The 27,633-nt window shown below is 41.8% G+C and overlaps 1 protein-coding gene across 3 annotated transcripts; it reads right to left on the reverse strand.

The window, feature by feature from the left end:
- Positions 1-3: 3 nt before the first annotated feature.
- On the reverse strand, positions 4-26,823 carry tmem131 (transmembrane protein 131). 3 transcript variants are annotated; one of them, XM_041039694.1, is made up of 41 exons: positions 26,536-26,823; positions 23,802-23,863; positions 23,612-23,652; positions 20,953-21,021; positions 19,384-19,504; positions 16,029-16,145; positions 15,812-15,934; positions 15,636-15,716; positions 15,368-15,518; positions 15,188-15,244; positions 15,010-15,071; positions 14,806-14,914; positions 14,085-14,193; positions 13,834-13,987; positions 13,561-13,731; positions 13,126-13,236; positions 12,704-12,838; positions 11,830-11,934; positions 11,644-11,730; positions 11,333-11,485; positions 11,182-11,257; positions 10,508-10,622; positions 10,262-10,400; positions 10,030-10,139; positions 9,868-9,940; positions 9,613-9,764; positions 9,378-9,520; positions 8,528-8,714; positions 5,291-5,476; positions 4,957-5,112; positions 3,385-3,824; positions 3,104-3,288; positions 2,889-3,019; positions 2,685-2,803; positions 2,460-2,600; positions 2,210-2,363; positions 1,714-1,829; positions 1,535-1,616; positions 1,349-1,452; positions 1,076-1,230; positions 4-982 (listed from the first exon to the last, which is right to left on the reverse strand). In XM_041039694.1, exons 1-41 carry the CDS (start codon positions 26,705-26,707, stop codon positions 716-718), a joined length of 5,421 nt encoding a protein of 1,806 aa, XP_040895628.1. In that variant the 5' UTR covers positions 26,708-26,823; the 3' UTR covers positions 4-715. The 3 variants fall into 3 exon arrangements, with proteins under 3 accessions (XP_040895628.1, XP_040895627.1, XP_040895626.1); XM_041039693.1 differs by having other exon boundaries at positions 2,210-2,360; positions 2,460-2,603; XM_041039692.1 differs by having other exon boundaries at positions 5-982; positions 2,460-2,603.
- Between the last annotated feature and the right edge of the window lie 810 nt (positions 26,824-27,633).

Consider the following 27,633-nt stretch of genomic DNA (forward strand, 5'->3'; position numbering starts at 1 on the left):
GATGTTTTGCTGAAATCTTTTATTTAAATTTGCTGACACAAAGTGATGTATACCATACAAACCTCAAACTTAAGTATCCTTTGATTATTTGACCAATTTACTCTCACAGAAGGCTTTGATAGTTTCAGTTTAAAATGGGGAACATGAACATTCATGAAGCTTTGTGTGCTGTTGGTGTTCTGAAGAATCACGTCAGCTTATGAACCATCTCTGCCGCCAAATAAAAGCCCAGTGCAGCGACTTAAATTCAAACGTATCCAAATTTGACTTTTCAAACCAAATTCTACAAGAAACCAATGAGACGCAAAACGATTTTGAAAACATGACATGGCTTAGATGTGTGTCAACATTAATACTGACCTTCAGATTCTGCGCCATGACTCAGTCTTAAAGGAGGAATGCAGCGTTACCAGCCTTTATATCAGCAAAATGTCCGCACTGGCATTAGCATACCATGCTATCAACATTTTTACTTTAGGGGCTCCTGTTAAAACAAATCCAAATAAAAGTTAGCACTTCCGCCCCCATGAATAAAAAGCAGCAGAGAACTAAATTGCAGGGTTGGTAACCTACAGCACTGGGCTACCATTCTTTTAGGCACCATTGCTTTCTGATGGGATTCTCTGATTTAAAAAAAAAAAAAAAAAAAATTCACTTAGCGTACAGAGCCCATCAAATACATGATATGCTTCTGTTAAGTGCCATCATGTGCTGTTTAATTGCCGTTGTCAGAGGAGCTAGGCCAGGGTTCTGAGCTACGCCTGCTCAGGGTGGGGCGCCACATGCTCCATGGGTTGTAGGTCCGACTCATCTCGGTAGAAGCTGGTGGCGACGGGGCGGAACTGTGGACCAAGTCAGTCAGAGTCGTTGTGTTGGCAGATGGAGCAAAAGAGGGTAAGGCTGATTCTGCGCTTGTAGACCAAATGGAGCTGCCGAAGGGTGTGGCTGTAGACCAGGGATTACGGGTGTTTCCCAGGAGTGACTACGAAAAAAACAAAAAGGGGGAGTTTGACAATAATATCATGAACAGGAAGTGGATCTACAAGCTACATCAGCACCAAATAAGGGATCTTACTGCAGTTGGGGCAGTGGGTGAGCTGGAGCTGCTGGGCCAGGAGTGCAGGGAGTCACTGCTTGCTATGTCCCAGATGGAGGAGGAGGGTACAGGGCTGTACTCAGGCCAGCTCTGCTGAGGCTCAGACGATTTTGGCAGATTCATTCCACTGAAAACTAAAAACAACACATACAAACACACTTCAGTCTGAATGCAGCCAGTCAACCGTACACGGTTACACCAGTTACTCTACATTCTTCTGTTTGTTTGTGACCTGTGAGCCACACAGGTTACCTCCTGTCAGGTTGAAGGAATTGTTGGGCCCAAAAGCAGAGAACGAGTTGGCAGAGTGGTAGTTTGGACTGCTGGCTGTGTCAATGGGACTCCACAATCCAGAGCTACGGGAGAAAAACATATATCTTCAGCTGGGATTGTACGACGTCATGTCTGGATGTGCGTTTTGTCTTTTGCTCATGTTACCTGTCAGAGCTGTCACTTTCCACTGATGTCATGTGTGCCAGACTCTTTCCTTGGCTGTCAGTTTTACCTGGGCCAGAGCCGCCTGATGAGACGAGTAAAACATTAGCCTCGTCTCGTACATGAACCCTCGTAAGGACAATGTAGACACTTTGATCACATGTTTATTGTTACACATTTACCTGGGCTTTTGTCATAACCAGCAGCGACAGCAGCAAACGTGGGGTTCCCATTCTTGCCTGGGAGTGGAGTGGCTGCAGACAGTTTATTTCCGGGGGCCTTCTTCTGGAATCCCTCACTGCAAACATGTCACAAAACAGATAAGTTGTTCAAAATATTATGCTTTCTTAAAATAATAAATCATATTTCATTTCAAGGAGTTACCATGTTCTCTACCAGGGAAAATCAACACACAACAACTTAAAAAACAACAGATGGTTTGTCCCAGAGGTCCCTGTTGAAAACTGCACTCGCTGACAGGCTCTCTGTGCAGGGACGTACGTTTGAGGACAAAATACTAACATTTCTAATGCATATTGTTTGTTAGTACTGAGACCTAGACAAGACACTATGTTGTCCACTAGGTTGACTTCATCACAGCTTTTTGGTAAGTGGACATAAGAAAAAAAAATCTTATTTTATTAGTGACATTAAGTTGTGCATTTGACAAGTGGAGACCTGTTACTGTTGAGTACACTGCTGTAGGTGCCTCGGGACGGTAAGGTGGGGGACGTCGGAGGAGGGGAGCAGGTCCCAGCTGTGGCCGATCTCTTCAGAAAGGCGTCTGCGTTTATTGTCTGGAGGGAGATCTGCTGAAGACTGTCTGCTTCTGCTGGATGAGAACAGGACGGCGCTCAGTGAGTATGTGAAATAAGAGCGAGTAGGACAGGTGCTGGACATGACGGGATGGTTTCAGGTCTCGACTTACGGATGCTGTTTTTCGAAAGAGGCACATCCCACTCTGGAGAAGCAAACTCCTTCTCGCCTTCAGAGCTGCTGCTGTGGCCCGGTTCAGCACTGGACAACAGTTTAGCCAGGAGAGAGGGACGCCCGTCCTCCAGCTTCCCATCTACTGCAGAAACAAACGTGTCACAAAACACACTGAATATTGAAGCAAAGGGAAGAGTGAAGGTTTAAGTAAAACAAAACTCACATCTCTGTTTCTGCAGGGGTTTGGTCTTTGGGAGGTTGGTGAGCGGGTGGAGAGCTTTGGATGCGAAGGTCTTACGCTGTTTGTTCTCCAGTGGTGTTACATATGGCAGCTCCAGAGAACTGGGAAGACAGACACGTGTAAAGAACAGCACAGTAAAGGACAGGACAAAAAAGTGATAGGTGTCACTTTTAATTAAAAGCTAACCTGGATTTCTCTGCTTGGGTCTCTTTCTTTGTGGTTGGTTGTTTCTTGGTTTTGGGCTTGATTAAGAAATTTGAAGTTTCTTCTTTCACTTTTCCAGTGGGCACTGTCCTTCCTTTCTTTTTCACTGGTTCCTGGAAGAAATGAAGGGAAACATTCTAATACAAGGCATATTTTTGATGCAACGTTGTGAGCTGAACTACAACATTGTCATTTACCTCTCTGATGTTTGTCTCCACATCTGGATTGGAGGTCTCTGTGGTGGTGGAGGAGCTGTCGTCGTTGTCAGCCAGGTTATCTTTAAGCTCGTCTCCCTGAGTCTTTCCTGTGGATTTTTTCTCTTTCTCTTCCTTCTTCCTCTGGGCTTTTGTTTTACCCCTCTGCTTCCCTTTGGATTCCAACACTGTAAACAATATGAACACACACACATTCAAACCTGTGAATGATTACAGAGACCTGCTGGCCTTCTCCTCTGTGCTGGTAAAATAAATGTGTGCACCTTTGTTTTGTATGGACTGAGAGCTCTGCTCCTGCAGAGTCTCGGCACTGAGTGACTCTGGACGATCGAGGTCGTTGTCCATGGCTCCTATCAGGTTGGCGTATTCTGCATCCTCAGGGCAGAGGCCTCTGTGAGGCAGCGACGACCCGGCTAAAGTTTGACTCTGGAGGTCCAGTTGTTTGGTGCCCCGAGCCTTGCGGTTGGTCAGCTGGCAGGCAGCAGGAGGACCTTCTTGGCCTGAGGTTGTACTTCCTTTGGTCAGCTGGGAGGAAGTAGCTTGCATAGGTGGGCGGCTGAAGCCGATTCTGGACCTCTTATCTTGGCTGTCTGAGTCTGATAGCGTGCGGCTGTTGCCCGGTCGGCCTCCAACCCGAGCTGCTCCATTGCTGGATGCATATAATCCTCTGGAGCTCTGGGGTGAGTCGCTGTAATCGTTCAACCTGAATAACGACAGAAAAGTCTGTTAAGTTCCACTGTACATGCTGCAGATGCACCAACTTTATTTAAACCCCTTCAGTACTCTAATACATGGTATTCACTGCTTTTTGTCATCAATTTCCTCTTAACTGGTAAAAAGGCAGTAAAAGGCCGACACTCTGAGCTGACTTCACAGAAGGAGTGCCAACAACAGCTGACTGATCGAATGCCTTGTGTGGATTACACTGTCTCATGTCCTGTTAAAAGTTGGGCTTTAAACAGAGGACTAAGCTTGAACTAAGCTTGTGGCTTCTGTCTTTGTATTCATAATCCAGAATAAAAATACTAGAGCTGCATCAATACGGTGATTCACTGGTTCAGTCAGTCAATAGAAAAACGATCAGCTACTTTGATCACTGATAGACCGAGGATTAAGTGCCAAACATCTGATGTTTCCAGCTTCTTCAGGGTTTGCTGCTTTCTCTGGTCTTACATTATAAATGAATGAAACATCTTTGGGTTTTCGACTGTTACTCAGACAAAAAACACCTTTGGGAACATCACCTTGGGCTCTGAGAGCTCATCACGGACATTCTTTGTAGTTTTGTGTTTTATAGACCAAACGATTCATTAATTAATAAAGACGAGCAAAAATTTAAAGATTGTTTGTTTCAGCTCTAAAGACAACAAATGAACTTTATCATTTCATTGTGAAACTGCTGAAATACTCTCTATTAAACCAGAACACAAACGGATTGTGTCTGTGAAAAACTGGCACGATGAAGTGCTGCTGTTATCAGTCTGTAAGGAGAAGCTGCACTTCATGGCTGAAATAACTGAGCTGCCTTCACAGCCTGAGATTAAACATGCAAAGCAGTGAACAGCCAGTGATAAGGACCAACTGCTGGTTACAGTTCCAGACATGGCAAAAACTGTGGGCAGTGGTTAGCCACAGACACTTCACCATAGTGGACTATCTTCTCTGTGTGTCAGACCGCTGACCACTACACAAGTTGTTTTTAAAGTCGGTCATTTTATGCATTAGATTAAAAATATATCATTGTGAGCAGTAATGATATTCTATGTCTTGATAAGCATGTTGATAGATCAGCGTTTACCCAGGATGCCCCTCTCTCTTTTCCACGTCACACTTACTTTGAATCACTGTGAATCTGAACAATGTCCCTGAGATTAAAAGGTCTCCCGGTCTCCAAGGTGGAGTTGGATTCCACAGACACTCGTCTCTTGAAAGGCTCCCAGATGCTCTGAGCCTCCAGGTAGGCTGTGGCAATCACCAACAGAAACATGGAACTGCAGACACACACACACACACACACACACACACACACACACACACACACACACACACACAAAACAAATGCCAACACTCAGTTAGGCTGAAATAAAGTTTCACAAAATCTAACAGGACTGTGTCGTAGTGCTTTTAGTGCTGTCCTAATGTCGCAGTGCTGTGCAGAGCAACGCTCACCTCATAATGAGAGACACTATGATGTAGAGCTCCAGCTCCCAGGTCGGTCTGGGCAGGGTTTCTGCACACGCAGCTAACATGTGGTAGGGCAGGGACGCGTTCAGGACAAACACGAACTCAGAGCCTCCACATGTCACCAATTTCAGCTCCCGGATCACTCGAGATGAAGTGAAGTCGGGTGTAAACCTGCGAGGAAAAGAGGGAAATCTTTGTTTAAACGTGTTCTAAACTCAGTAATCACCAGCTGAAATCCACCTGTGGTCTATTAATGTGGCAACAAAGCACACCTGAATACCACCAGAGACCAGAGGAAGACCTGGGAGGAACAGTTAGCCCCAGAAATATTTGGACAGTGACACAAGTTTTGTTATTCTAGCTGTTCACAATAACATATTCATGATACAGTTATATAATCGATATGGGCTTAAAGTGCAGACTCTCAGCTGTAATTTGAGAGTATTCACATCCAAATTGGAGGAAGGGTTTAGGAATTACAGCTCTTTAATATGTAGTCTTTAATATGTCTCAACCCGATCGAGCAGTCAAGGCCTGCGTCTGGTGATGTCCATGGGCTCCAGGCTTCAGGCACTCATTGCCTGCAAAGGATTCTCAATAAAGTATTAAAAATGGACATTTTACTTATGGTAATGTTAATTTGTCAAATTAAACCTGAAAGTCTGCACTTCAGTTGCATCTTAGTTGTTTCATTTGAAATCCAATGTGGTGGCATGCAGAGCCCAAATCATGAAGACTGTGTCACTGTCCAAATATTTCTGGGTCTAACTGTACCTTAGTGATTCAGAAATCTGTGTCACCCGTCTGCATCAGGACATGGTTGTCTTCTAAAATGACCATAAAGGACTAGCTCAGGGTGTAATCTGACTTTCTGTGCGTGTATTTGAAGGTTTCAAACGTACTTTACCTCGACAAAACCCGTGAACGTCCTTTACCGACTGACTAACAAGCCACGGTTAAAATGGAAATGTCTGAGGTGAGCTGTGCAGCAAACCTGTCTGAGAAAGCTGCACCGCTCTCATTTCTCAGACCATGCACAGTGTTTGACCTTTGTGTGAGTAGAGTCACAAACGGAGGCAGTTTACCTATAAAAGGAAGGATGTTCACTCTGATAAGCACAAACACAGTGTACTGTTAGACTGTACACTGTAAAACGTGTGTATTTTCTAACCAGTCGAGCAGCAGATGCAAAGTAGGTTTAAGTCGAAGCAGGTGCGTTATTTGATTTGCTGTAAGCTGGAATATATTTAATAACAGGCAGAAATCAAAGCAGGAAGTTTGTGACAGTGACAGCAGTGAAAAGCACAGGTGCCACTGATAACATTAGTAATGGCCACATTCCATTTTGCTGCGTCAGTACCAGACTAACTGGCATGCTTTAATGTCTGGGACACTTAAATAGAACAAAGCCATCAAAAGCACTTGTTGTTATTGGCTCCAATTGTGCTTTTCCTGCTATGATGAGTCAAAATGTCTCTGCTCTGAGAAAAAACTCTACGGCGCCATGAAGCCAAACGGAAAAGGTGAGAGTGGCGTTTGCTCTTAAAAGTTAACAAACATGAAGAGCTTCATGTGAACAAGCTTGATTTTTTATTATCATTCAGCCCATTGCTGCCTTTGTTTGCTGTTATCAGTGATCGTTGATCACTGATATCTGGCGCTGAGCCGCTGTCAGACCAAACTCCATCTGGCAAAATTTACTTGAGTGGTGTGATCAAAAGTAGGCGGGACAGGAAATTGAAGGCTGTAAACATAAACTGTGAGCAACAGCAGCCCACAGAGTTGTAAACCATACAACATTTTATTTTACTCATGTTATTACACTTACTACATCTAAACAGCACCCAGCCTCCTCTGCTCACTGCAGTTATAAAACAGGGATGTAGACCAATATTATTTCCTGAATAAGGGGTCAGTCCCGCCCCCTCTCTCTGATTGGCCGGACACTGAACACCCTCAAAACTTTGCATGTTAAAGTTCAATCAGACTGAACTCAGCTAAGTGAAGGAGGCGGGTCCATACGCCATAAGAAGGGAGTGTGTTAGTCATAAGCCACATCTATGACCCCAGCTTAAATTAGCCGTCACCTCCCAAAGTAACTGGATTACTTTTGGTCGTATGCAAATACTGCTCATTGTCAGTGTAGATAAAGCTTTGCTATCTAACTGTGAACTGCTTCATAACCAGTCAAACAGTCCACTGTGGACAACTCTCGTTCAAAGTGCTTGTATGATAAATCTGCAGCTTGTCACTGCTTGCTGCTGCAAAATACGTGGGTAAGCTGCCAACATTTTACAGCAGGTTAGATAATCCATAAACTATCAGTGCATTTGGCGTGGCTTTATTTTGACACTGGCCAGTGTACAAATGAAATGCCTTTTGCATCCACACCTATTTTCAGTTATACTGGCTGTTTAAACCTCTGTTCCGTTGGGAGCAGACTTTATCACGGCAGACATTTTTAAATATTGGTGATTTAAAAGGTAAAACACAGGTCGGCGTCCTGGTAAGCCACGCCAGAGTGATAGCATTCACAACGCCGGGACCCTGAAAATGAAGCAGCTAAATGGAAGTCAGCCATAATTAGATTATTTACACCTGTGCTTGTCTGTTATGTACTAATAAGAATGATGAAGGTGTAAACTGTCCTGTCCAAACAGGTGAATGTTAACAGACTGTTCACACCCACACCACTCTGAGAAGAACCAGCCAAAATATGTGAAAACACCTGTGGGAGTGTACAATGGGTGTGTCTTTTAGTTCCATTGAACTTTTTTTTTTTAATTTCTCTGTTTTTTTTGTATTTTACAGTAGTTTACCAGCTTAACATTAATATCACAGCAAAGCAAAACTGAGCTTCAATCTAGTGGCATATTTAATATTTGTGGCAAACATCTGAGTATTATTATTTTTTTTTTAACTTGCAAAGGGATAACAAGCGTATAACAAATGTATGTGTGTCCATCCATGTTACAGGGGGAGCTGAACTTTAAGAGGTGATGGAAAACGAGACCTGAGGGGAGCAAACAGAGGCTGAGAGGCAGAGAGACAGAGAGCCAATTCATCCTCTTACTGAAGGCTTACACAGAGACGCTGAGGACAAGTATTAATAGAGCTTGTGGGAGATAGGGAGAGAAGGCACGCACACACACACGCACACACACACACACACACACACACACACACACACACACACACACGCACCACAGTTTGTTCACTTACAGTATGATGAGGTCTTTTGAAGCATTTGGCTTAAGTGCAAATTCTTGACAGTTGAGAACTTTGAATCCATATCCTTCACAGGGTTGTCCGTTGATTTCTGCTGATCTGATGGTGATCGGGAGCAAACCTGTATTCTCCACTCTGAAGGTTCTTTTGAGAGTGAAGTTTGGCTCTTTGACCTTTGCCTCTGAAATAAATGAAGAGATAATAATTAATGGAATAATAGTTGCGAACGAGAGAACAAGTTGTACTAAGATGTAAAATGTAAAGGGATATAATCACAATATAGTCAGTTAAATCACGTTAATACACAGGACGACCAACACTGTGAGTCAAAAAGTAAATGAGTCTGTTCCAGACTTTTAACAGCAGCAATTATCCTTTAAATTTAGCATCAGTGAGGTTTATTTGTGTGTATGTTGTTGCGCGTGTCATTATAACTTTCTACAAAGGCCTATGTGGATTTAGACTGAGCTTTTAGTGTACCTTTATTTTGAAGGGAAGACGATGACACTTTGTATTTCCTAATTTTGTTTTGGATGAAATATTTTTATGCGAGTAAATATGCACTAATGCAGGGAAACTTTCTATAAGAGGAAATGATCTGTGTTTTAGCAGGAAGTAAAACCAGGAAACAGTGTTTGAACACTGTAGTATCTGTTAAAATTATCAAAAAAACTTTTATCTGATTGGCAAAAAGTAATAATAAACATAATATACTGAGAATGTACTGATGTTCTTGTAATCATACTGTATCTACAGCCAATACATTTTGGTGCTCGTAGACTTTGTCTCAAATGAAACAGACTCCATGTTCACAGTGATCTGGGCCTCAGCAACACAAACTCACTCTCTGTGCAGTCTTTCAGAAGGGCCTCAGTCATCTTAAACCTCAGAGAGCTGCCTTGTCCCGGAGGCTTCCCTGCAACTCTCAGGCTCTCCGTCGTACCCCGCCCGTGAAGCACGATTGTGTCAATCACAGTCAGATTATTCCTAAACGGTTTCCCAGTGAAGCACAGATTTTAGAAGACACACATATTTACTAAAGGGACCGTTTGGTTTGTCGCATTGAGAACAGACTTTACCTGACTATGAGGAGGGAGGAGACGCTGTGGTTGCTGATGGGAGTGAACCTCACGCTAAATGACTTAACTTCGCCGGGCAGCAGGAGGAGGTTGTACACAAAGGGTCTGGTTGAGCCCTCTACAAACCCAGCACTGGTCTTCATTAATGATGTCTGCCAAACAAACAGACGGCCTGTTAGAGTCAAACAGCTTCCACATGCTGCCTCAGCTATGGATTCTCTAAATTCCTTAACAATGAAGTCAGCTGTCACTCACTTGATTTCTGTGAACCTGGAACTCTAAGGTGTTTGTGTCAATGTTGATGTTGGACAAATTTCCTAATGGAAACCTGGGAAATAAGGTTTGAGAAGATTACTGTCAGAGTAAGACAAAGAGATAAAAAACAACAATCTGCATAGTTTTCTGGAGTTTTTTCACCTGTCAGCCAGTTTTCCAGAAAACACTGAGGGGTTGGGTAACAGGGCCAAAGGGAGAACTTGGACGTAGACGGGGACATCAGCGGGATTCTGCAGAATCACCTCCCCATCCTGCAGAGAAACAAAAAGATTTCCCACCGCAATTTTAAAAACAGAAGTTTAACAAGACCATGACAAATTCCTGTGTGTGTTTTCGGACATGGAGTAACAAGAGGTGGCTTGTTTCTACTCACAGAGGAGCTGTTTGTGTTGGTCAGAGGGAACGTAATTCGTTGTGAAGAGTTGACCAGTGAGGGCCAGGTCAAGTGTGCTGTTATTTTAGCTTGCACGTTTTTCTGGAGGTCTGTGTTGACTTCAAAGACGGCTTCAATCCTTTTGGTAAGAAAAGAATCACCTTGTGGCATTCTTTAAATAGTTCACAAATGTGGACCCAGTAACTGAACGGTAAAATCTGATAACCGAAGCCCCAATGTGCTTACTTGTGTCCTACACGCTCTTTCAGCTCCTTCCATCGTCTGAGAAGTTTCTGATGAAGATCCACATCAGCATCCCAGATATCCTCCTGTAACGCCAGCCCATGAGGCTTGGACTCAGCTGTAGAGGAAAAAAACATATTACCAATTTTATTTGGACTTATTAGTACTTCTCTGTGGCACAACGGAATCAAACCTGAACACAGACATGAGGCACATATTAATATTATTCATTATGACTCAAATGTGCTTAAGGTATCGTTATCTCTGATGTCCATTACAAATAAAAGTCCAGAAATCCTCTAGAAAAAAAGAGATTCCTTATAAGTGCAGAACTTGCCTGAGAATCAACATATTTTTTCTTCAGCATGAATGTAAACCAGTGATACAAATAACGGGTAAGTAAAAAAAAACAGAACAGAACCATTGATCATATTATCAAAAGCATTTTTGTCTTCCTTCAATTTCACACAATTTTCTTCCTGCAGAAAAAACTCAGAGGTCCCCTATGAAAAACACGAATAGAAAGATAAACCACGTGCCCCGGGCGGGATTAAAAATCACTGACAACGGCAGGTGATGTTAAAAATCACTGCACCTCGCCTGGAGAAATAAAAGCAGTCTGAATGGGGATTTCATTTGTGACATTTTAACATTACACACATTCAAAAACAACTTACTTTTAAGCACGAATGGCAGGCCCACATAACAGTGATCACCACACTGTAAGCTCGCGTCAAAATAAATATTTGCCACCTGAAAAACACGGAGAAATTAAAGTTAAGTTTATGTCTCTAAGAGCAAATACGGCTCACTGAGGTGATTCTCTACCTTTGATTTACGTCTGGGCTCCAGCTCGTCTTTGTTGTTGCGGAGCCGCTTGTAATAAAAACGTATATCTTCTGTCAGGGAGCGGATCTGCTGCAGCCTCACTTTCTGTGTGAAAGAGCTCTGTATGCTGAAGCTCTGATGAACAACTTTCCCCTAAAGAAAAAAAAAAACATATAGACATGTCGAGAGCTGTAACACCTTGGGCTTTTAACAGGAAGGAGTGCTCACACTTCATTTCATCTCCTGCCTGTTACCAGGGCAGGAACGGTTTGAAATCTTCTCACTTATGAAAACATCTTAATGTTACTTACAGGAAATGAAGGTGGTAAAATGATGTGTTTGGGAGAGCTGTTTAACGTGCCCACTGCGATGAGAGCTTTCACCGGGATGGTTAGTATCTAAGGAAAAAGAAGAAATCATGTCAGCATTACACTGAATGCTGGTTGTGTATTCCTTTAAAAGAACATCATTACAACCACAAACAGCTGGTGTCCTACCTCATAGTCTGTGGTTATGTGTATGGCTCCATCGTACACGCCCTCCAGTGCCTTAGCCACCAGCGTCACTCTGAAAGCTGCGTAGTAGCCAGATGCTAATATCACCTTTGCAAAGAGAAAACAGTTGAGAATAGTCAGTTTTCATCTTAAGCAGCTCATGGTGCTCAGGATGGAGATTCTCTACATCAGGAAGCTGCTGTTCATCATCAGTTTTGTTCTGTCAGCAATCTGAATGTGAGAATCGGAGTTTTGAAATCCTGTGGTTTTAAGATTTCATATCGGAAAAAACAAAACAAAACTGACATGCAGTAAAAAAAAAAACTTACCCTTAACACACTTTAAAGAAGTAAAATCAAAATTACATTTAGATTTTTTTTTTTAAGTAGACCATTCAGTTTTTTGTGTCTGATAGAAGATATCCAGCCATAAACAACAGTTCAGCAACATGTTTGAAATGAAATGAAATATTCTTAAAGAATTAATCTGAACTGACAAAACAGTTCATAAGCTTTTACTAACCACTAACTGTCAGCACTGTACCAGGCACATTCACATCTTCTCTGATAAGATCATCAATTATGAGGTTTCAAAATTTCGGCTTGCACAGCATTTCAGGATTTTTTTTTCTAGCTCAGCAAAATGAAGAAGAGGAACTAGAGAGAGATTTTAGGTTTAACAATTAAATTAAAAACAAACTTACACAAAGTGTTAACTTGTCCAATAATTTTGACACGTCATGTGCATTCTGCTGGTGACACTACTCCCTACTGACTCACATAGCTTCTCCAGTGACAGACTTCTACCATATTCAGTGTCATCATGATCACAGAATAAAGCCAAAAGCAGCTCTGGAGTGACACTGTGCAGGTCTTACTGTTTTATGATGGGAGGCTGAAGTGTTCTGCAGTTCTCTCAGGCGACTCAGGGTCACTGTTGTGTTTCCTTTCTCTGTCTTCAGCAGCTCCATGGAAAGACTGTCGCCTGTGACCAGCCAGGACTTGATCTCCAACTGGAGGACAGAAAGGAGAGTGGAAAGACAAGCACAAAACACTGTATAATACTCTTTGCACGGGGATATTTTGTCCGTTTGAACAATGTATGACTACGCACAAAGAACACGGCATCAAATGCCATTGTGGAAATGAATATATTAGTATAAAGGATGTTGCAACATGTTCCAGAAGTCAGCATACTGCCGAACTGTGGCCCATGCCAAGGAAGTTTCTCCCTTCTTCCACGACAAAACATCTGGAAAACCAGACAATCGTTTCATAATCGGCTCCTTAATCTTCTTACCTCTATAGGATTACTGTTGACCACAACAAAAGTGATGCTACTGGTGTCCGTTGCACTGCGGACACCGAAGTCCAGGACGTTCTCCTTCAGACTGGGAGGCAGGACCAGGGGCTGTACACGAACAAACACCACATTATTTCACACACATCGTCACCAAGAACTATGTTATTGAATCTGTTCTAAAAAGGCAAAACACAGGCTACACACTTCAAAACTGACTTAAGACCTGAATCTGACTTCTTGACCGTTAACACTTTATAGGAAACTACTGTGCCATAAAAATGTATAATTTCTGTAAAACCTGCTTTTTAAATTCATAGTAACTTCACACAGAGCAAAGAACTGAGCTAAAATACAGTAAATACATTCTGTTTCTGTAGTCACTGCACTGCTGCCCAGGCTGCATTAACTACACTGTGGATATACGTCATGTACCTCCAAGAAGCCTGTGTAGGCCCGGACAGGCAGGTGAAACTTTGATGCGTTTGTGATGAGTAGGATGTTGCTGTCTATGTGAATGGATGGTCGAACTGGCCGGAAGAGGAGGGAGAAGATGTACCGTGACTCATGTGGGGGGATGAGGATAGGTGCGCTGAAGTTCTGCACCTAAAACAGGAAAAAGAAAAAGTGATGTCATTTTCCTTTAAGTGTGTATCTATAACTTTACATTCAGAACGACCTCTGTTCACCCTGTCCGGTGGCACTCACATTAAACATGGTTTTGGCCTCTTCGGGCAGGGACACGTTGTGTATTCGGATTGCAAAGTTAAAGGCATTTGTGAGGAAGATGGGTCTGTCCACTGGGTCTACAGGACTGTCCCTGATGTGGAACAGTGTAGCTGTGTGGTCAAAGCCCAGGTAGCTGCAAGAGGAAATGACATACCAGCATAAATACACACACACACACATATATATATATGAAGCCGCCTCTCTCCACATATAATCACAAAATAACTCACCCTTCTAAAACTTCTGCCTGGTATGGGATTTCAAGCTTGGAGTAGCTCTTTTCTTTTGCTTTAACAGTTATTTTACCAGAGAACTGATACGGTCGTCTCGCTTTTGAGGCTGCAATGAAAAAAAAAACCAATATCGAGAGAGCGGATAAGTGCGATGTGAAAGGATGCCAGGCCCTGCAAGAGGAAGTTGTGCAACACTAAAACAGAAAGTGTAAGAAACTGCCAGAGTGAGGACAGGACATAAAACTATTAGGACAAAAGACCAGTCTATTACCAATGACCAGCCATGTACATTACTGGTCACACACACACACACTGGGGATGTGTATACTATATATGAATAAACCTAAAACTGAGTTTCTATGTTTCTGCTGACCTCATGTTCAGAGGTTCTTTGTAAAGTGCACATCCTTCAGATGTTTTCATTCATGTGGGTGTACATCATATTCCACAGTGAGAAGGGGGCGGTAATGGAACGAGCGTATGCTAGCACCATAGCACCAGTGGGACTTTTTTTTTCTATTTTCAACCTTCACTGTGAAAACCTAACAATAGTTTGCAAATGAAATTTCCACTAACATTAATTATAATATGCTGGGTGCCAAAACTTGTTGTTGTTTAAAAGTTTATATAAGAAAACAAATAAGATGTGCATTTCAAAAGAGCAAGTGTCCATTATTACAACATAAAAAAAAAAAAACAACAACAACAACAAACTTACCATCAAAACTAATACTTGCAACTTTGGTATATCTGCTCTCTCCAGCTTTTAGCGTGACTGCTTTGAAATCTACTGTGACCGCTTCATTGGATGGTGTTGTGCGCACACTCTATAAAACATAAATAAAAGAGCAGGTTACATAAGAGGTCAGATACCAGTTCACATATATGTATGTATGTATGTATATATACTGAGGATACCTACTGTAATTGGAACATCTTTTGTTCCTGAATTTAAAAGGTGTAGATTCAGCAGTTTTGGACGATCTGTTACACAAAGCAGTCGACAAACAGAGTGAAACAGTAATGAGCAAAGGACCAGGAAAACACGACATGATTAAAAACTGCAAGATGTCGCTTTGTATGTCGGTAGAACTTTGTACCTTGTGAACGCAGTGTACCAAAGTCAAGCATCTCTGTGGAGGAGTATATACCAGGAGCTGCAGAGCGTGAAAAAAGAAAGTATAAAGGCTGAAAACACATTTGTACATATAACTTGTCACTGAGAGTCACAGACAATGTCCTGTAGGTAATAAAACTTCACAAAGATTTGTGAAACACACCTGATGTGACCTCCACTTCTACAGGCAGGATGATGAACTGGTCCTCGTTGGGGGCATTGGTTTTGATTCTGATGAAAGCCGTGTGGTTGTCTACATCTCTCGACGAGAAACTGGCTCTCATCACCCCCTTTGTCTCAAACGGAGGAATCTCCTGGAGGGAGAAGGTCGGCATGTGTGACTAGGACTCAACTCTGACTGCCATCATCATTCATCGTCAAATCAAATTAAGACTCGATGCAAACACCAGAAGCTGCGACATGAAACTAACCCATAGTTTCCCAGTGCCTCCTTGTTGACCTGTGGGAAGCTCCAGATGCAGATCCCCACCACTGGAGTACATCTCGACAACCTGGATGCAGGACAGGGAAAAGCAACACGATGAATCAATCCACCAGCATATGAAAATAAATCAAACTCATCGCAGAGTCTCATTCTCTAAATCACCTGCAGTGGTTCACTGTACGGGTTGTGGATGTTTATTAGAGGTGAGAAGCTGCTGTTTACTGGGACGCGAGCCCCAATGAAGGGCCGCAGTCGGTAGGGGTTTGGGATGCCAACCCCAAAAACCTTCAAGACAGAGAAGGAAAGAAAAAGAAATGTCAGGGACACTTCTCCTGAAAGTAAAAAGTTTACAGTAAGTACAGTGTATTCAAGTCTGTACCTGGTATGTAAACACTCCATGATGTGATGTATTAATAAATAAAGTGTTTTCTACATTCCCAACTACTCGAGCGAGAAACACCACATCGAATGATGTGTTCCCTCCTGGTGGAATTATCTGTTGAAAGAACAGATGACAGTAAACACACAGTGTGTAAAACCTTTTCACAGCTGCAGAAGACGACGGCCTCGGAGTTACTCACAGTACTGACCCCAGAACGGCTCGGCTAATATCCGCAAAGATATTAACACTCATGTCCACAACGCCTGATCTTAAAGGTCCACTGCTACAAAAACATTACAGCTACACTCTAACTTTAGCGTTTCAGTGCCGTTAGTTCAGTGGTTTTTGCTGCATATTCCCCTGATTTCCTTCCTGCCAGTTTATAGTAACATGAACAATCTACCAAAACAGCCGGATAAATACCTTGTTGGTTTATACAGACTAAAACAACCATCAGTCCTCTGTCACATCTAAAGGCTGAAGACTGATGTAACAGCACAGAACAGATCTTCTGCCATTTCTGCTGCTGCAGAAAGTTCAAAGGCTCTAAAATATGCAGATAATGGAAGGAGTGAACGGCCGGTGGAATTTAGAAAACATCCCTCAGCAGACAAAGGTTTGATGGTGGTGAAAAAAAACAGAATAAAGTTTAAGAAAAAGGTAAAGTATGATGGGAAACACGCTCTAAACTCTGCATAATTCATTTATTACAGGAAGGTTTTTCAGTCAGGAACCTTCTTCAAGCAAGAAACAACAAACAAGATGCGTCATTTTTGTACTTCACACCAAGGATGTAGGTTTGGTCTCAGAGATGTGTGTGTGTTAGCTGCCTTGATTCCTTGCTTGGAAGGTAATCCTGTATTTCACTCTTTATTACAAAGAGCTTTACTGTCTGTTCTTTACATCTGATGTTCTCTAATGTTCAATTCAAGTAACTGAAAATACTGATTAAATTATATTTTTTAAATCCAAAAAACCCACAGATACTCTACAAATTTAGAAGTAAAAAAAAAAAACACTCACTCCATCCTTTCCCACTGCTCCTTAAGCTTATTGCTGTGATTGCAGGGTAATAACTGAAGGCAAACTGGATAAGCAACATTTCAGCTTTATCAAACAGCAAAAGCTACATCGTGTATATGAACCACTGAATAATATGTGCTGGATTTGGCTGCAAACCACCTGTAACACTGTTCTGAAAGTTGCAAAAATAAATAGAAATCTGGTGGGAGCTATAGGGACATAAAATTATATTTTAAAAAACTCTCCAATGTCATCAATAAAAAATCTCTACAAAAGAATTTCCCTGGAGATGTGAGATTTGTCTGCCCTAACGTACAAAGCCTTTATACAAACACATCCCATGACAGAAGAATAGAGGCCTTCGGTTGTTTTCTTCAAAACTGCGCTGACTTCCTTCTCACTGAATTTCTTTGTGAACTAGACTCTTATGTCCTACAGTTGAATTTATTTTTACATTCACCACTGAAAACCACATTAATGACCAGGACTTTTCTTCTGAACTGAATTTTGGCTTCAGTCTTGACAAAGAGAAACTTCTGTTTATGTCAATGAAAAAAAGAACTGAAAACATTTCTTTAGAGCCACGTCTGATTTAAGATTTTCCCTTAGATATGATTTATGCTCTCTTAATGTGTGGATCAGTCTACATTTTGTTATGTTGCGGACTTATGCTAAAATCCTTTAAATTCATTTTCCCTCATCAGTCTACACTCAGTCACCCATAATGACAAAGCAAAAATTATATATTTATAATATTTAAAAGGAAAAACTGTATGTAAGTATTCAGATCCTTCACTCCGTACTTAGCTGAAGCTCCTCTAGCAGCAATAACAGCTCCTTCCTCATCACTCTGCACACCTGGATTTCAGGATTTTCTATTCTTCTCTGCTGATCCTCTCAGGCTCTGCCAGGCTGGACGGGGACTGTTGGTGGACAGACGCTTTCTGGTCTCTCCACAGATGTTTGACTGGGTCAGGACTCTGGCTGGGCCACTGAAGGATATTCACAGAGTTGACCCTAAGCCACTCCTGTGTGGTCTTGGCTGTGGTCTGAGGGCTATGGTCCTGTTTGAAGGTGAACCTTCAGCCCAGTCTGAGGTCCTGACTGCTCTGGACCAGGTTCTCATTAAGTATATCTCGGTACTTAGCTCCATTCAGTTTTCCCTCAACCCTGACCAGTCTCCCTGTCCCTGTCGCTCACAGAAATCTTTTTTCAGGAGTGCGTCTTTCCAAATCATGTCCAGTCAATTGACTTTTCCACAGGTGGACTCCAATCAAGGTATAAACATCTCAAAGATGATGAAGAGAAACAGGTGGCCCCTGAGATCACAGCATGCTTATCCCAGTGTGATATTTCAATTTTTCCTTTTTAAAATATTTATGAACATTTCTAAAATTCTGTTTTTGCTTTGTCTTTACAGGGTGTTGAGCGTAGACTGACGAGGGAAAAATGAATTTAAAGAATGAGGCTGCAGCATAATAAAAAGTGAATATTCTCTGAATGTACAGTATAATGGAACAGCATCACATTACTGTAAACAACCGTTCTATGTGCTACAGACCTTCACCTCAGGCAGGTTGCTGTTACATGCTGCACGGCACAGAACGGGTGTATCTTTCTAGTAGAGTTATTTTGGACCGCTCCTCTTGGGACACTGCATCCTGTGTGCTTACAATCTTTTTAGTGCTTTTCTTTATTAAATACCACTAACAGGATGTGTTATGTTTACACTGTGTACACCACAGGCTCTGCATCACTTGATATTAGTGCTGTTTACTTTTCCTAGTCTTATTTACTGTGGGATCGTGTTTTGGACTGTCTCTTTATACCCTGCAACTCATCTATGTCTCTAAACAGTTGAAGACATCAGTCCCCAGGGTACTCTGGCGTGGTCACATGTTCCAGTGGCACATGTGATTTGCATCACGACTTCCCACGTTATTATAAGTGTCTGAATGCTGCTGTTTACTTGTTTGCTGTTGATGCTTGAAGAAGGTCACTGACTACAAAAAAAAAAAATAAAAAAAAAAAAGGAAAGCAAATGGCACCTGAGAGACAGGATGCAACTTGTGTGTTGATCAGTGAGTCGTTTAAAATAACTATGCCAAGTTACCTCACTGATTAATTCACGTTTAGAAATGCCTAACGAAGTGTGTTGATTAAATAACACTGTGTGATAAAAATACAGCCAAGTGGCTTAAAAGCAAGGGGGCGAAAAAGTGTCTTTTATAACAAGATAATTCGAATTTTCCAAAAGACAAAGATCAGGCTTGTTGTGACGATGTGGCTTCAAATTACAAAATAAATTAAAGGGATTTTAAGCACTTACCCTATTCTGGAAAAAGGATGCGTGAAAATGTGCTGTTGTTGCTGATATTGATATCAAACTAATTTCTTCTGAGCTAGGATTATGTAAATAAACTTTCTCCATTTTTGGCATTCCAACAGGCCTGTAAAGGAAGAGAAAAAACATTCGTGAGAGCAAGTAAACAACAATATATTTAGATACACTAGAAACTAATTTGTAGAAGAACTTTGGATATAAGATATGAGCAGAAACTCTAATAAAGTTGTCACAATAATGTGAACATTGACAGATTTTAACAGTGGATGAATGACTTGGAAACTTAAAGAGCAGTTGACAAATAGACCAATAATGTCAAAGATTTTTAAAGACAGTAAAAGAGAAGAATAAAGAAAGGAAACATGGAGACAGTTTGGAGTGTCATCAAAGTTCCTTTACTGAACTTTTCAGAGTAAAATGTCAAACATAACCTCCCTGTGGAGCCACTCAACAAGGTGACTCACGATGGACTCGATACCATCTTCACATTGTTCATTTGATTTAAAGGACCACGCCAGTGGTTTTGCATAAACCATTAACTGCATATACTGTACTTTGCATTGCTGCCAATCAACATCCAAAGCGTAGCTTACATCTTTGATTTCCTACGTGTGGTTTCTTTCATTTCAATGTGGTATGAAAATCAAACTGTATCTTGAGACTTGAAACTTGCCAAGTTTTTATGACTCTCCCTGCCTCAAATGCACAATCATGCATGATGAGGTAAATCTGGCTACAAGATAAAAGCCAATAAATTTCCACTGTTACAGATTCCTCCGCAGTTAATTGTGCAAACCTGAAAAATTACCTGTATGTATGTGTGGTTCCCCCAGCACATCATCATCTTAATGTTACTCAGTGCATCTAAAGTTGAGCTCCTATATATAGGCTGAAACACTGTGGCTGCTAATTCAAATCATGCCGTCATGTTTATTAGAGACAGGGTAAGAATTTCTCAAGGTTTCATTTTCATGCCCTCAAAACATTCACAGCTGATAAGTGGAGTGTTTACTGTTGTAGTAAGATGGGTGGGGGTGGGGGTGGGGGCGGGGGCGGGGGCAGGCTGAGGTCCTGGGGTCCAAGCGTCTCTGAGTGCTACTGAACCATTTGTACTCTGTACCCTGTTAGTGTACTATAGGCTACACTTGAAGCGGGGTCACACTACATGGGCGTGCGCCTACTGTCAAAGTGGAATGTGATCTAATAAGCTGGGCCAAGGTGAAGCTAGGTGCTGCGGCTGGAGTTAAAATAAAATATGTGGTTTTGTTAAGTGCATTCCACAGATGGCTAAAATGCTTCCTCAGCAAACCATTTATTGAGGAAAGGCTGATGTTGTAAACTCTGCACAAGGCATGGAAAGTGTTGTTTAATAATATGTTATGCTTTTGATTATATTTCAGAAAAATAATATTTCCAGCAAATGAGTTTTAACGATAATATGTGTCTTCATCTCAAAAGAAAAAAAAAAAAGACCCACACAGTGAGAAATGTGATGAAAACATGGATGACAGTAACAAAACAGTCAAATCATGTAAGAATATATAAGACACTCACTGCTCGTGAAAGTCCAACATTGGAGGTTCGAATCGTATAGGTCTGCAGTTCCCACGGTGCGGGGACGTGCTGTGAGAGACAGGAACACGTGACAGCAGCAACAGCAAGCTAGGAAAAATAGTATCCATGTTTGTGTGCATTTCAAACAACCGAGAGGCTAAACGCACACGCGCACAGACACCACAGTCTGTGTCCAGGCCTTTTTAACAATGCATTAGGCCGGCTGTGGGACCACTCCCATCTGCAGTGCATTATTTCCATATGTAAAATCTCCATGAAAATCCATACAAGGAAAAGAACAAAGAAAAAAAAAAAAAAAAAAAAAGACGTATCTGGTCTTGTCACCTTCAGAGAGTGGTGTTCTCTCACATGAAGGTAATGACTTCTGAGGCTCAGCTGCACCCGCCTGGTTGTGGAACACAGGCATAACTCACCAAACCTGCTCAACAACAGGTGTATCTCAACAATAGACAAGGCCGCCCCCAAAGGAGAAGCAACTCTTTTTCAGTGCAAGAGAACTGTGTAATGAGAGCCTTTATGAAAATCTCATGAACAGAGAAGTTCATCAGTGATGCAGGTGTGGTGCATAACTGAGCACCTAGGTCACTTAATGGCTGAAATGCAAACACCTAAATATCACATGCTCTTTTTACACAGAATAAATATACAGAACCGTTCATGAAAAACATGTTACACACAACATGTGTGTAATATGTTATATATGTTTTATTCTCCTGTTTTGTTTTTGCACCAGAACTGATGCAGTGGTACCTAACACCATCCCCTCATACTTCACTCAAATGTAATTACGCTAACACCACCCCGGAGACAGACAATTTACCAGAGATCAATTTCACCTATTTACTACCAAGCCTACGTGTACAGGGGCAGACAATAGCCGAGCTCGCTAGAGACGGGATGGATTTCCATCCTCTGAGGCGCACAGCGATCCACACAGATTCCATGACCATGCAGTGTTCCTCCGGGATAATCTGTCACCCACAGCCTGTCCTCACTTCTCTCATTAATATAACAACTACTGACAAAATTCTTGTGGGATTTAGGATTAATATGGATCCTGGCTGTGAATTCTATGCAGCCTTTCGCTCACTGCTTCAGAGCTAATGTGTTGAATGTCAGTGTGTAATTGGAGTAGCCGGGGAGATCATGGGGAGGGCTGTGCCTCTTGGCCTCAACATCTGAATATGTCCAGTGTCAGGCTAACCTTAAGTTGAGAGTACATAAAAAAAGAGAGGAGAAGATAATAATTAACAACAGAGAGGTTCCTGAACACCACACACACCATGTGGAAAAAGGGGAAGTTCAATATTTAAAAAGCCTGAAACAACACAGTCAAACAGCAAAATGCCTCCCCCCACCAACATGAGGGAGTGGTCGTGCTATGTCTGAGCAAGATAACCCTTCTATGGATTCGAACATACTGTACAAACAGTAAAGGCTGCACGCTCAGACAAAACACACGTGAAAAGGGGACAGATGTTATGTGGAGCCTATGATACAAAAACATGATGTTTAAAATCAACTTTTCTGTTTTTAAAAATAGTTTTTACTGGTTCAAGCACTTCTACCCACTGGACACAGCCCATTCAGCCAGTCACACGCTTAAAATGCAAATAATAGTAGTATCAAGGCATGTAGAGGACTCACTATACAGCTCTTAGACAGTCATTATAGGTCTCACAGTGCTAGGATTTAAGAGTCTGATGTTCACCTGAGATGCACACAAGAAAGCGGTAACTTCCCCAAAGCACTCTCCTGTCAGCCATGTTTGTGTCTGCACTTAAGCTAAGGTGAGGCAGTACTCCAAAAAAAAAAAAAAAACCCCAACCATCTGCCTGTGTGCTCCTCGCAGCCTCGTTGGTCTGAGTACAAACTCCCAAACCCACGTTAGCCTGCCCTGTTTGACTCAGCTCCAAGTAGCTGTGGCAGCACAGAGGCGGGTCTGGCCCCAACAACAGGTGACACAGACTGAGCCATTTCCCTGATCACCGATGTCACAGACAGCATGTTTCAGAGAGCTGAGGAGGATGGATGCATATGGACGTGGCCTCAGGGAAAAAAACAAAAGCATGCCTTCTTTCTCCACAGGACGAAGTGTGTTAGTTAGAATGGCTTCAAGCTGCGGTCGTGCCTTGTCGTGTGGGCTCTGGCAGCCTGTGATTACGATGCTCAGGCTTTTTATTTTTGGGTGTTAACTGATACTCTGTAACCAGCCAGATGTAATAAAATTCCTGCCCATGTTTGTTAGCCTTCACAAAACAAGCTTTTTTTGTATGTGCTTGTTCTCATGATCATGGCAACCGATAGCACATCTGCCAGTTTGGTACTGAACAATTTCAGCAGCACTTTTGCTGTTTGCTTTGAAGCTGGGACAATAATGAAGTGAGCTACTGCCGTTTTGCCCTGTCAGCTCGGTTCAACAACTCCCCAGGCTATACTTAAACTTTCCAATGTATATTTACATTACAGCAACACTTCACAATAGAATGCTATCCAGGTATACATATGCAACGACAACAACAACAGCACCTTCATACCAGACTACACTCTCACTAATATAGTGGCATTTAAACATATGAACATCTATCTTGCTGCAAAAGAGGAGAGGATATTACTAAAGAGAAAAATATAAACTTACCTTTGTTGATGATATAAACTAAAATCAATGTCAGATTCTGCCTGTAAAAAAAAAAAGGAAGGGAGTCAAACTGCAATTTGTAAAATAAGTAATGACCCTATTTCATCATTTATTGCTCTGCAAATGATGTAAAACTTAGTCACCGTGGTGAGAAGTCGTACAAATTTTAATGAAAACAGTAATGACTTACCTGTAAAAGGCTTCCTTCGCCAAAATGTAGAACTTCTAGAATTGTGTCTGACTGAATGAATGCTGTAAAAATAACAGGAAGACCTTGTCAGTTTTATATCAACCACTATCATCATCGAAAAAGGAGAACAATCTGTATCTGATTTCAGTCGTGAAGATTTTACAGAACAAGCTCATTAAGCCTAAAAGGTTAAACGAGTAAATAAAACGACACAAAATGCAAAGTGTTTTGCATGGCAAAACACCTTTCAAAACCCCGGAAAAGGCAGACGACGGTTTTAGATGACACAATGTCAGAATTCAGGCTGGCTTGTAGCAACCAATAATACTCATTTCAGAAAAAAGTGTGGTGAAATCATGGGAAAAACTACAGCCAGGAATATTTTTTTAAAAAAAAGCTCTCTGCTCGTAACTCCTCCTCCCAAATCTCCAAAGCAAAAGTCATCTGTTAGCAGTCATCACATATTCCTGAGCTACAAAGTAATATAATGGTAAAGATAACTCACTATTTGAACTTTACACTCTTGTACATTCAGAGCAGACTAGAGACAAGAGAAAGCTGCTCCACTTGGTGTGGACGTTCAGTGTCTAACCCTCGGCAGACTAAGAACAAACATTGCATCTACCACTGTGAACACATAACATACACATCTATTTCTGGATGTCACAAGGTGTCAGTCCACCAGATCCTTTTGTGTAAAAGGTTCATAGCTGGAAAAGGAGGAACCCACCCTAATATTCTTGAGCTGTGTGATTACAAAGGCAATAAAGTGTTTGTAATCACACTATTATCAACAGGATTTCAATAGATTTCTCCTATTGACTGTCACATGACTCACTCTGAGTATGAATCTACAAGCATGAAGAGTCTAAAACTGAACTCACTCCACAGAATTTAGAACACTTTCACTCTACTGATAAGCTTTTCATCTGACACCACCGACATCCCACTGCTTGTGTTGCAAGATCAGCTTTTCCAGATCATGTTCACAGCACACTTTTTTTGTTTTAGATTAAAATGCATGAACAGTTCCAGGTGATCCAATCCCTTGATGCAACAAGTCACAGTTTTATTTCCTTTTTAAGTTTCACTTCTCTCATTATACAAATACTAACCTAGCATCCCCAAACCTGATTGATCTGGTTTCCAGGCTATGAAAGTACACACAGCAAACGTTCGACCTATTCTGCCATGGATGAGCATCTGCTCAGTTCTTTGTGCATTTGCAGAGTTCAAGTCACCTTTGAGTCACCAACTTTTCCTGCTGCACTGTGGTGAAAAATACCAGACAAAACAGGACTAGATGTAGAGAAAGCCAGACAGGACTAGACTGCTGAAGGCAAGTCTACACTAAGTGAAACATAGTTTTTCCCATCACTATTCAGTATATGACTTAATATTTGTTCAATACTCCCATTTAAAAAAATAAAAATCAGCAGAGACAGCAATAAGGGAGACATGAAAACCAAAAGTGAGGCAGTCATGCTACTTGCCAATTCATCAGACTCCTGCACAGATAAAATAAACTGCAATTCACTAAAACCACAAGTTCTGTAAAATTCTGTAAAACCACTACTCACAAATATTACCAAATTCAAAATGCCTTTAACAAATACAGTCTTTGGTTCTCAGTCTGTCTTTAAAACGCATTAACGCTGGGCCTGTTGGCCACGGGCAACTGTGGTTTTTCTGCAGTTGCCAAGCTGAAAGTAAGCATGAGGTTTTATCATCTCTCTACATTAAACCACGTATCATAGCTCCTGGCATGGGCCCCTGTAAATCTGTTCACACAGCCTGACTAGTGAAACCTGTCTATCAGTGATCTAGTTAGCTCTGACTCTACGACCTGCAGCGTAGAAGCTGGTGGAAGCATGGCAAAGTGTCTGCACTGCGTTTGCCAAACAACCCCTGTAACGGACTGTGTTGCAAGTGTCAAGAACCAATATAAACGATTTCTAAGCACCAGACATGTTTCAAAGTTGGCACAGCTTATCTTGGACGTGGACCGCAGCTGTCCACTCACGACCGGTGGACTTATCACCGTGACCTGACAGCTGGACACTTCAGTCCGCTGTCATTTAGCCCTGGACTAATCAGTGCCAAGCTGGAGCCAAGCAAGGGTCAAATCAAAACGCTCAGCCACGTTTACAGATAACTGACCGATTCAAACATTTCCTTCACTGAGCCCAGTATGAGGAAGTACTGTTGGGTAGCCTGCCTGCGACTGAGTTCAGTAATGTTGCCAGTCTGACATCTCTTCATTCCAATGCATTAAGATCACAGTAGCTGATGTAAGCTAACATTTGTGCTAGCCTGGATGCTAATGAGCTTCTCTCCGCGTCTCTGCCTTATACTTTTTTTTCTCCGTTTGCCTGGTTGACTGTTAGCCCAACTTAGCCTTATAAGGAAGGGATGACAACATGACAACAAACTACAAACGAAGCTAGCGTTTACTGAAACGTTAAAGGCCACATACAGCTAACAATAGCACTTTCATTGAGAACTATGCTTAGCAATTCACATGTTAGCCCACTCCAGTCTTTAATGAAAACTGCATTAAAGGCAAAGACACATGAGAACAATTTAGCAGTGCTGGGGCGGTGTTAATGTTAGCGAGGTAGCGGGCTAGCTGTGATAAAGTTGGCCGATAGAGGTAACCCCAACCGACACTTGGTAGAAATGCCTACGGAAGTTAGCGCTAGCTAACGCGGACGTCGCCAGCTAAGTTACAAACCTTGTTTATTCGCCCGCGTCGTATGAATAAAAGCAATAAATAACATCCTCAATAATCCGATACATGGTGCTCTTGTTCGTGTGTGCGAGTGGCGACAACTCTCGGCTCTTTCTTGACTCGCCATGCTGCAAATCTGTCCGTTACGATAACAACCGAGCGAGTGCGCGGACATGCCCGTGTAAACCTCTGCTGACTCTGTCAATCATAGCCGTTAAAAAAAACTGGAACTCCGCGGAGCAACGGCAGCTAACTACTGATCAGGAGGCTGGCCTGCTTCTTCTTCTTCTTCTTCTCTTCCTCTTCCGCTCCGACTGTGACGCGGCGCAGCGGTGTGTGCTGCTGCCTGCAGCAGCGGAGTGACCGGGGAAGGGGAGGGAAGGAGCGGGGGGAGGTGGTCCTCACCGGGCTGCTGACTCTGCTGACCGGGCTCACAGCTGGTCAGCACGGCTAAAGATGAACGATTCGCCCGTTCGTCCTTTTCAAAACAGTTCTCCAGTTTCATATTGGATTTCATTACAAAGTCTCTGAAAGAAGTCTCTCCATACGCCCCACTGCCCCGGTGTGTCCGACAGTCCCGCTACTGACAAAAGTTGTATTATTAAGGTTATTAAAAAAAAAAACTTATGAGTAAAAAATATAACCAAATACATATATAATGTCGTTACACAGTTAAAAATGAAACCTTCCTCAGACCTTCAATAACTTGAAATAAAAGAGAAGAGCTTTTAAAGTTATTTCTTCGCCAGCAATCAGGTGATAAATAAACTAAAGCTTGCCTTCATTTAATTTTATTTTATCGTTTTATATACTTTTTTTTTTTTACAAGCCAGTTAACAATATTATTATTCTGTGATGAATTCTGTGATGCTCCATATACCAGACCTTTCTGGTTGTAATTAGCAACTCAACAATTCCAAAATAACTTATATAGATAAAATAATGACTTTGATTAATCGGGTCTTGTTTGCTGCTAAAATATTATCTTTTTAAAGTTGAACACATTTTAGGACATCGACAAGAATCTTCCATCCGTTGTGAACGGTAACTGCTGTGAGTACATTTAAGAGAAAGACATACTATTCAAGAGAAATGACACAG

Source organism: Toxotes jaculatrix, chromosome 6 (genome assembly GCF_017976425.1).
Source record: "Toxotes jaculatrix isolate fToxJac2 chromosome 6, fToxJac2.pri, whole genome shotgun sequence".
Lineage (NCBI taxonomy): Eukaryota > Metazoa > Chordata > Actinopteri > Toxotidae > Toxotes > Toxotes jaculatrix.

Excerpts from the sequence above, each read along its gene's own strand:
- tmem131 (XM_041039692.1), bottom strand. The coding sequence starts at position 26,707 with ATGTCCGCGCACTCGCTCGGTTGTTATCGTAACGGACAGATTTGCAGC. Across the intron at positions 15,519-15,635 it reads GAGGCACTGGGAAACTATGG|GAGATTCCTCCGTTTGAGAC; the intron begins GTTAGTTTCATG and ends TTCTCCCTCCAG. Across the intron at positions 15,245-15,367 it reads AGAAGTGGAGGTCACATCAG|CTCCTGGTATATACTCCTCC; the intron begins GTGTGTTTCACA and ends CACGCTCTGCAG.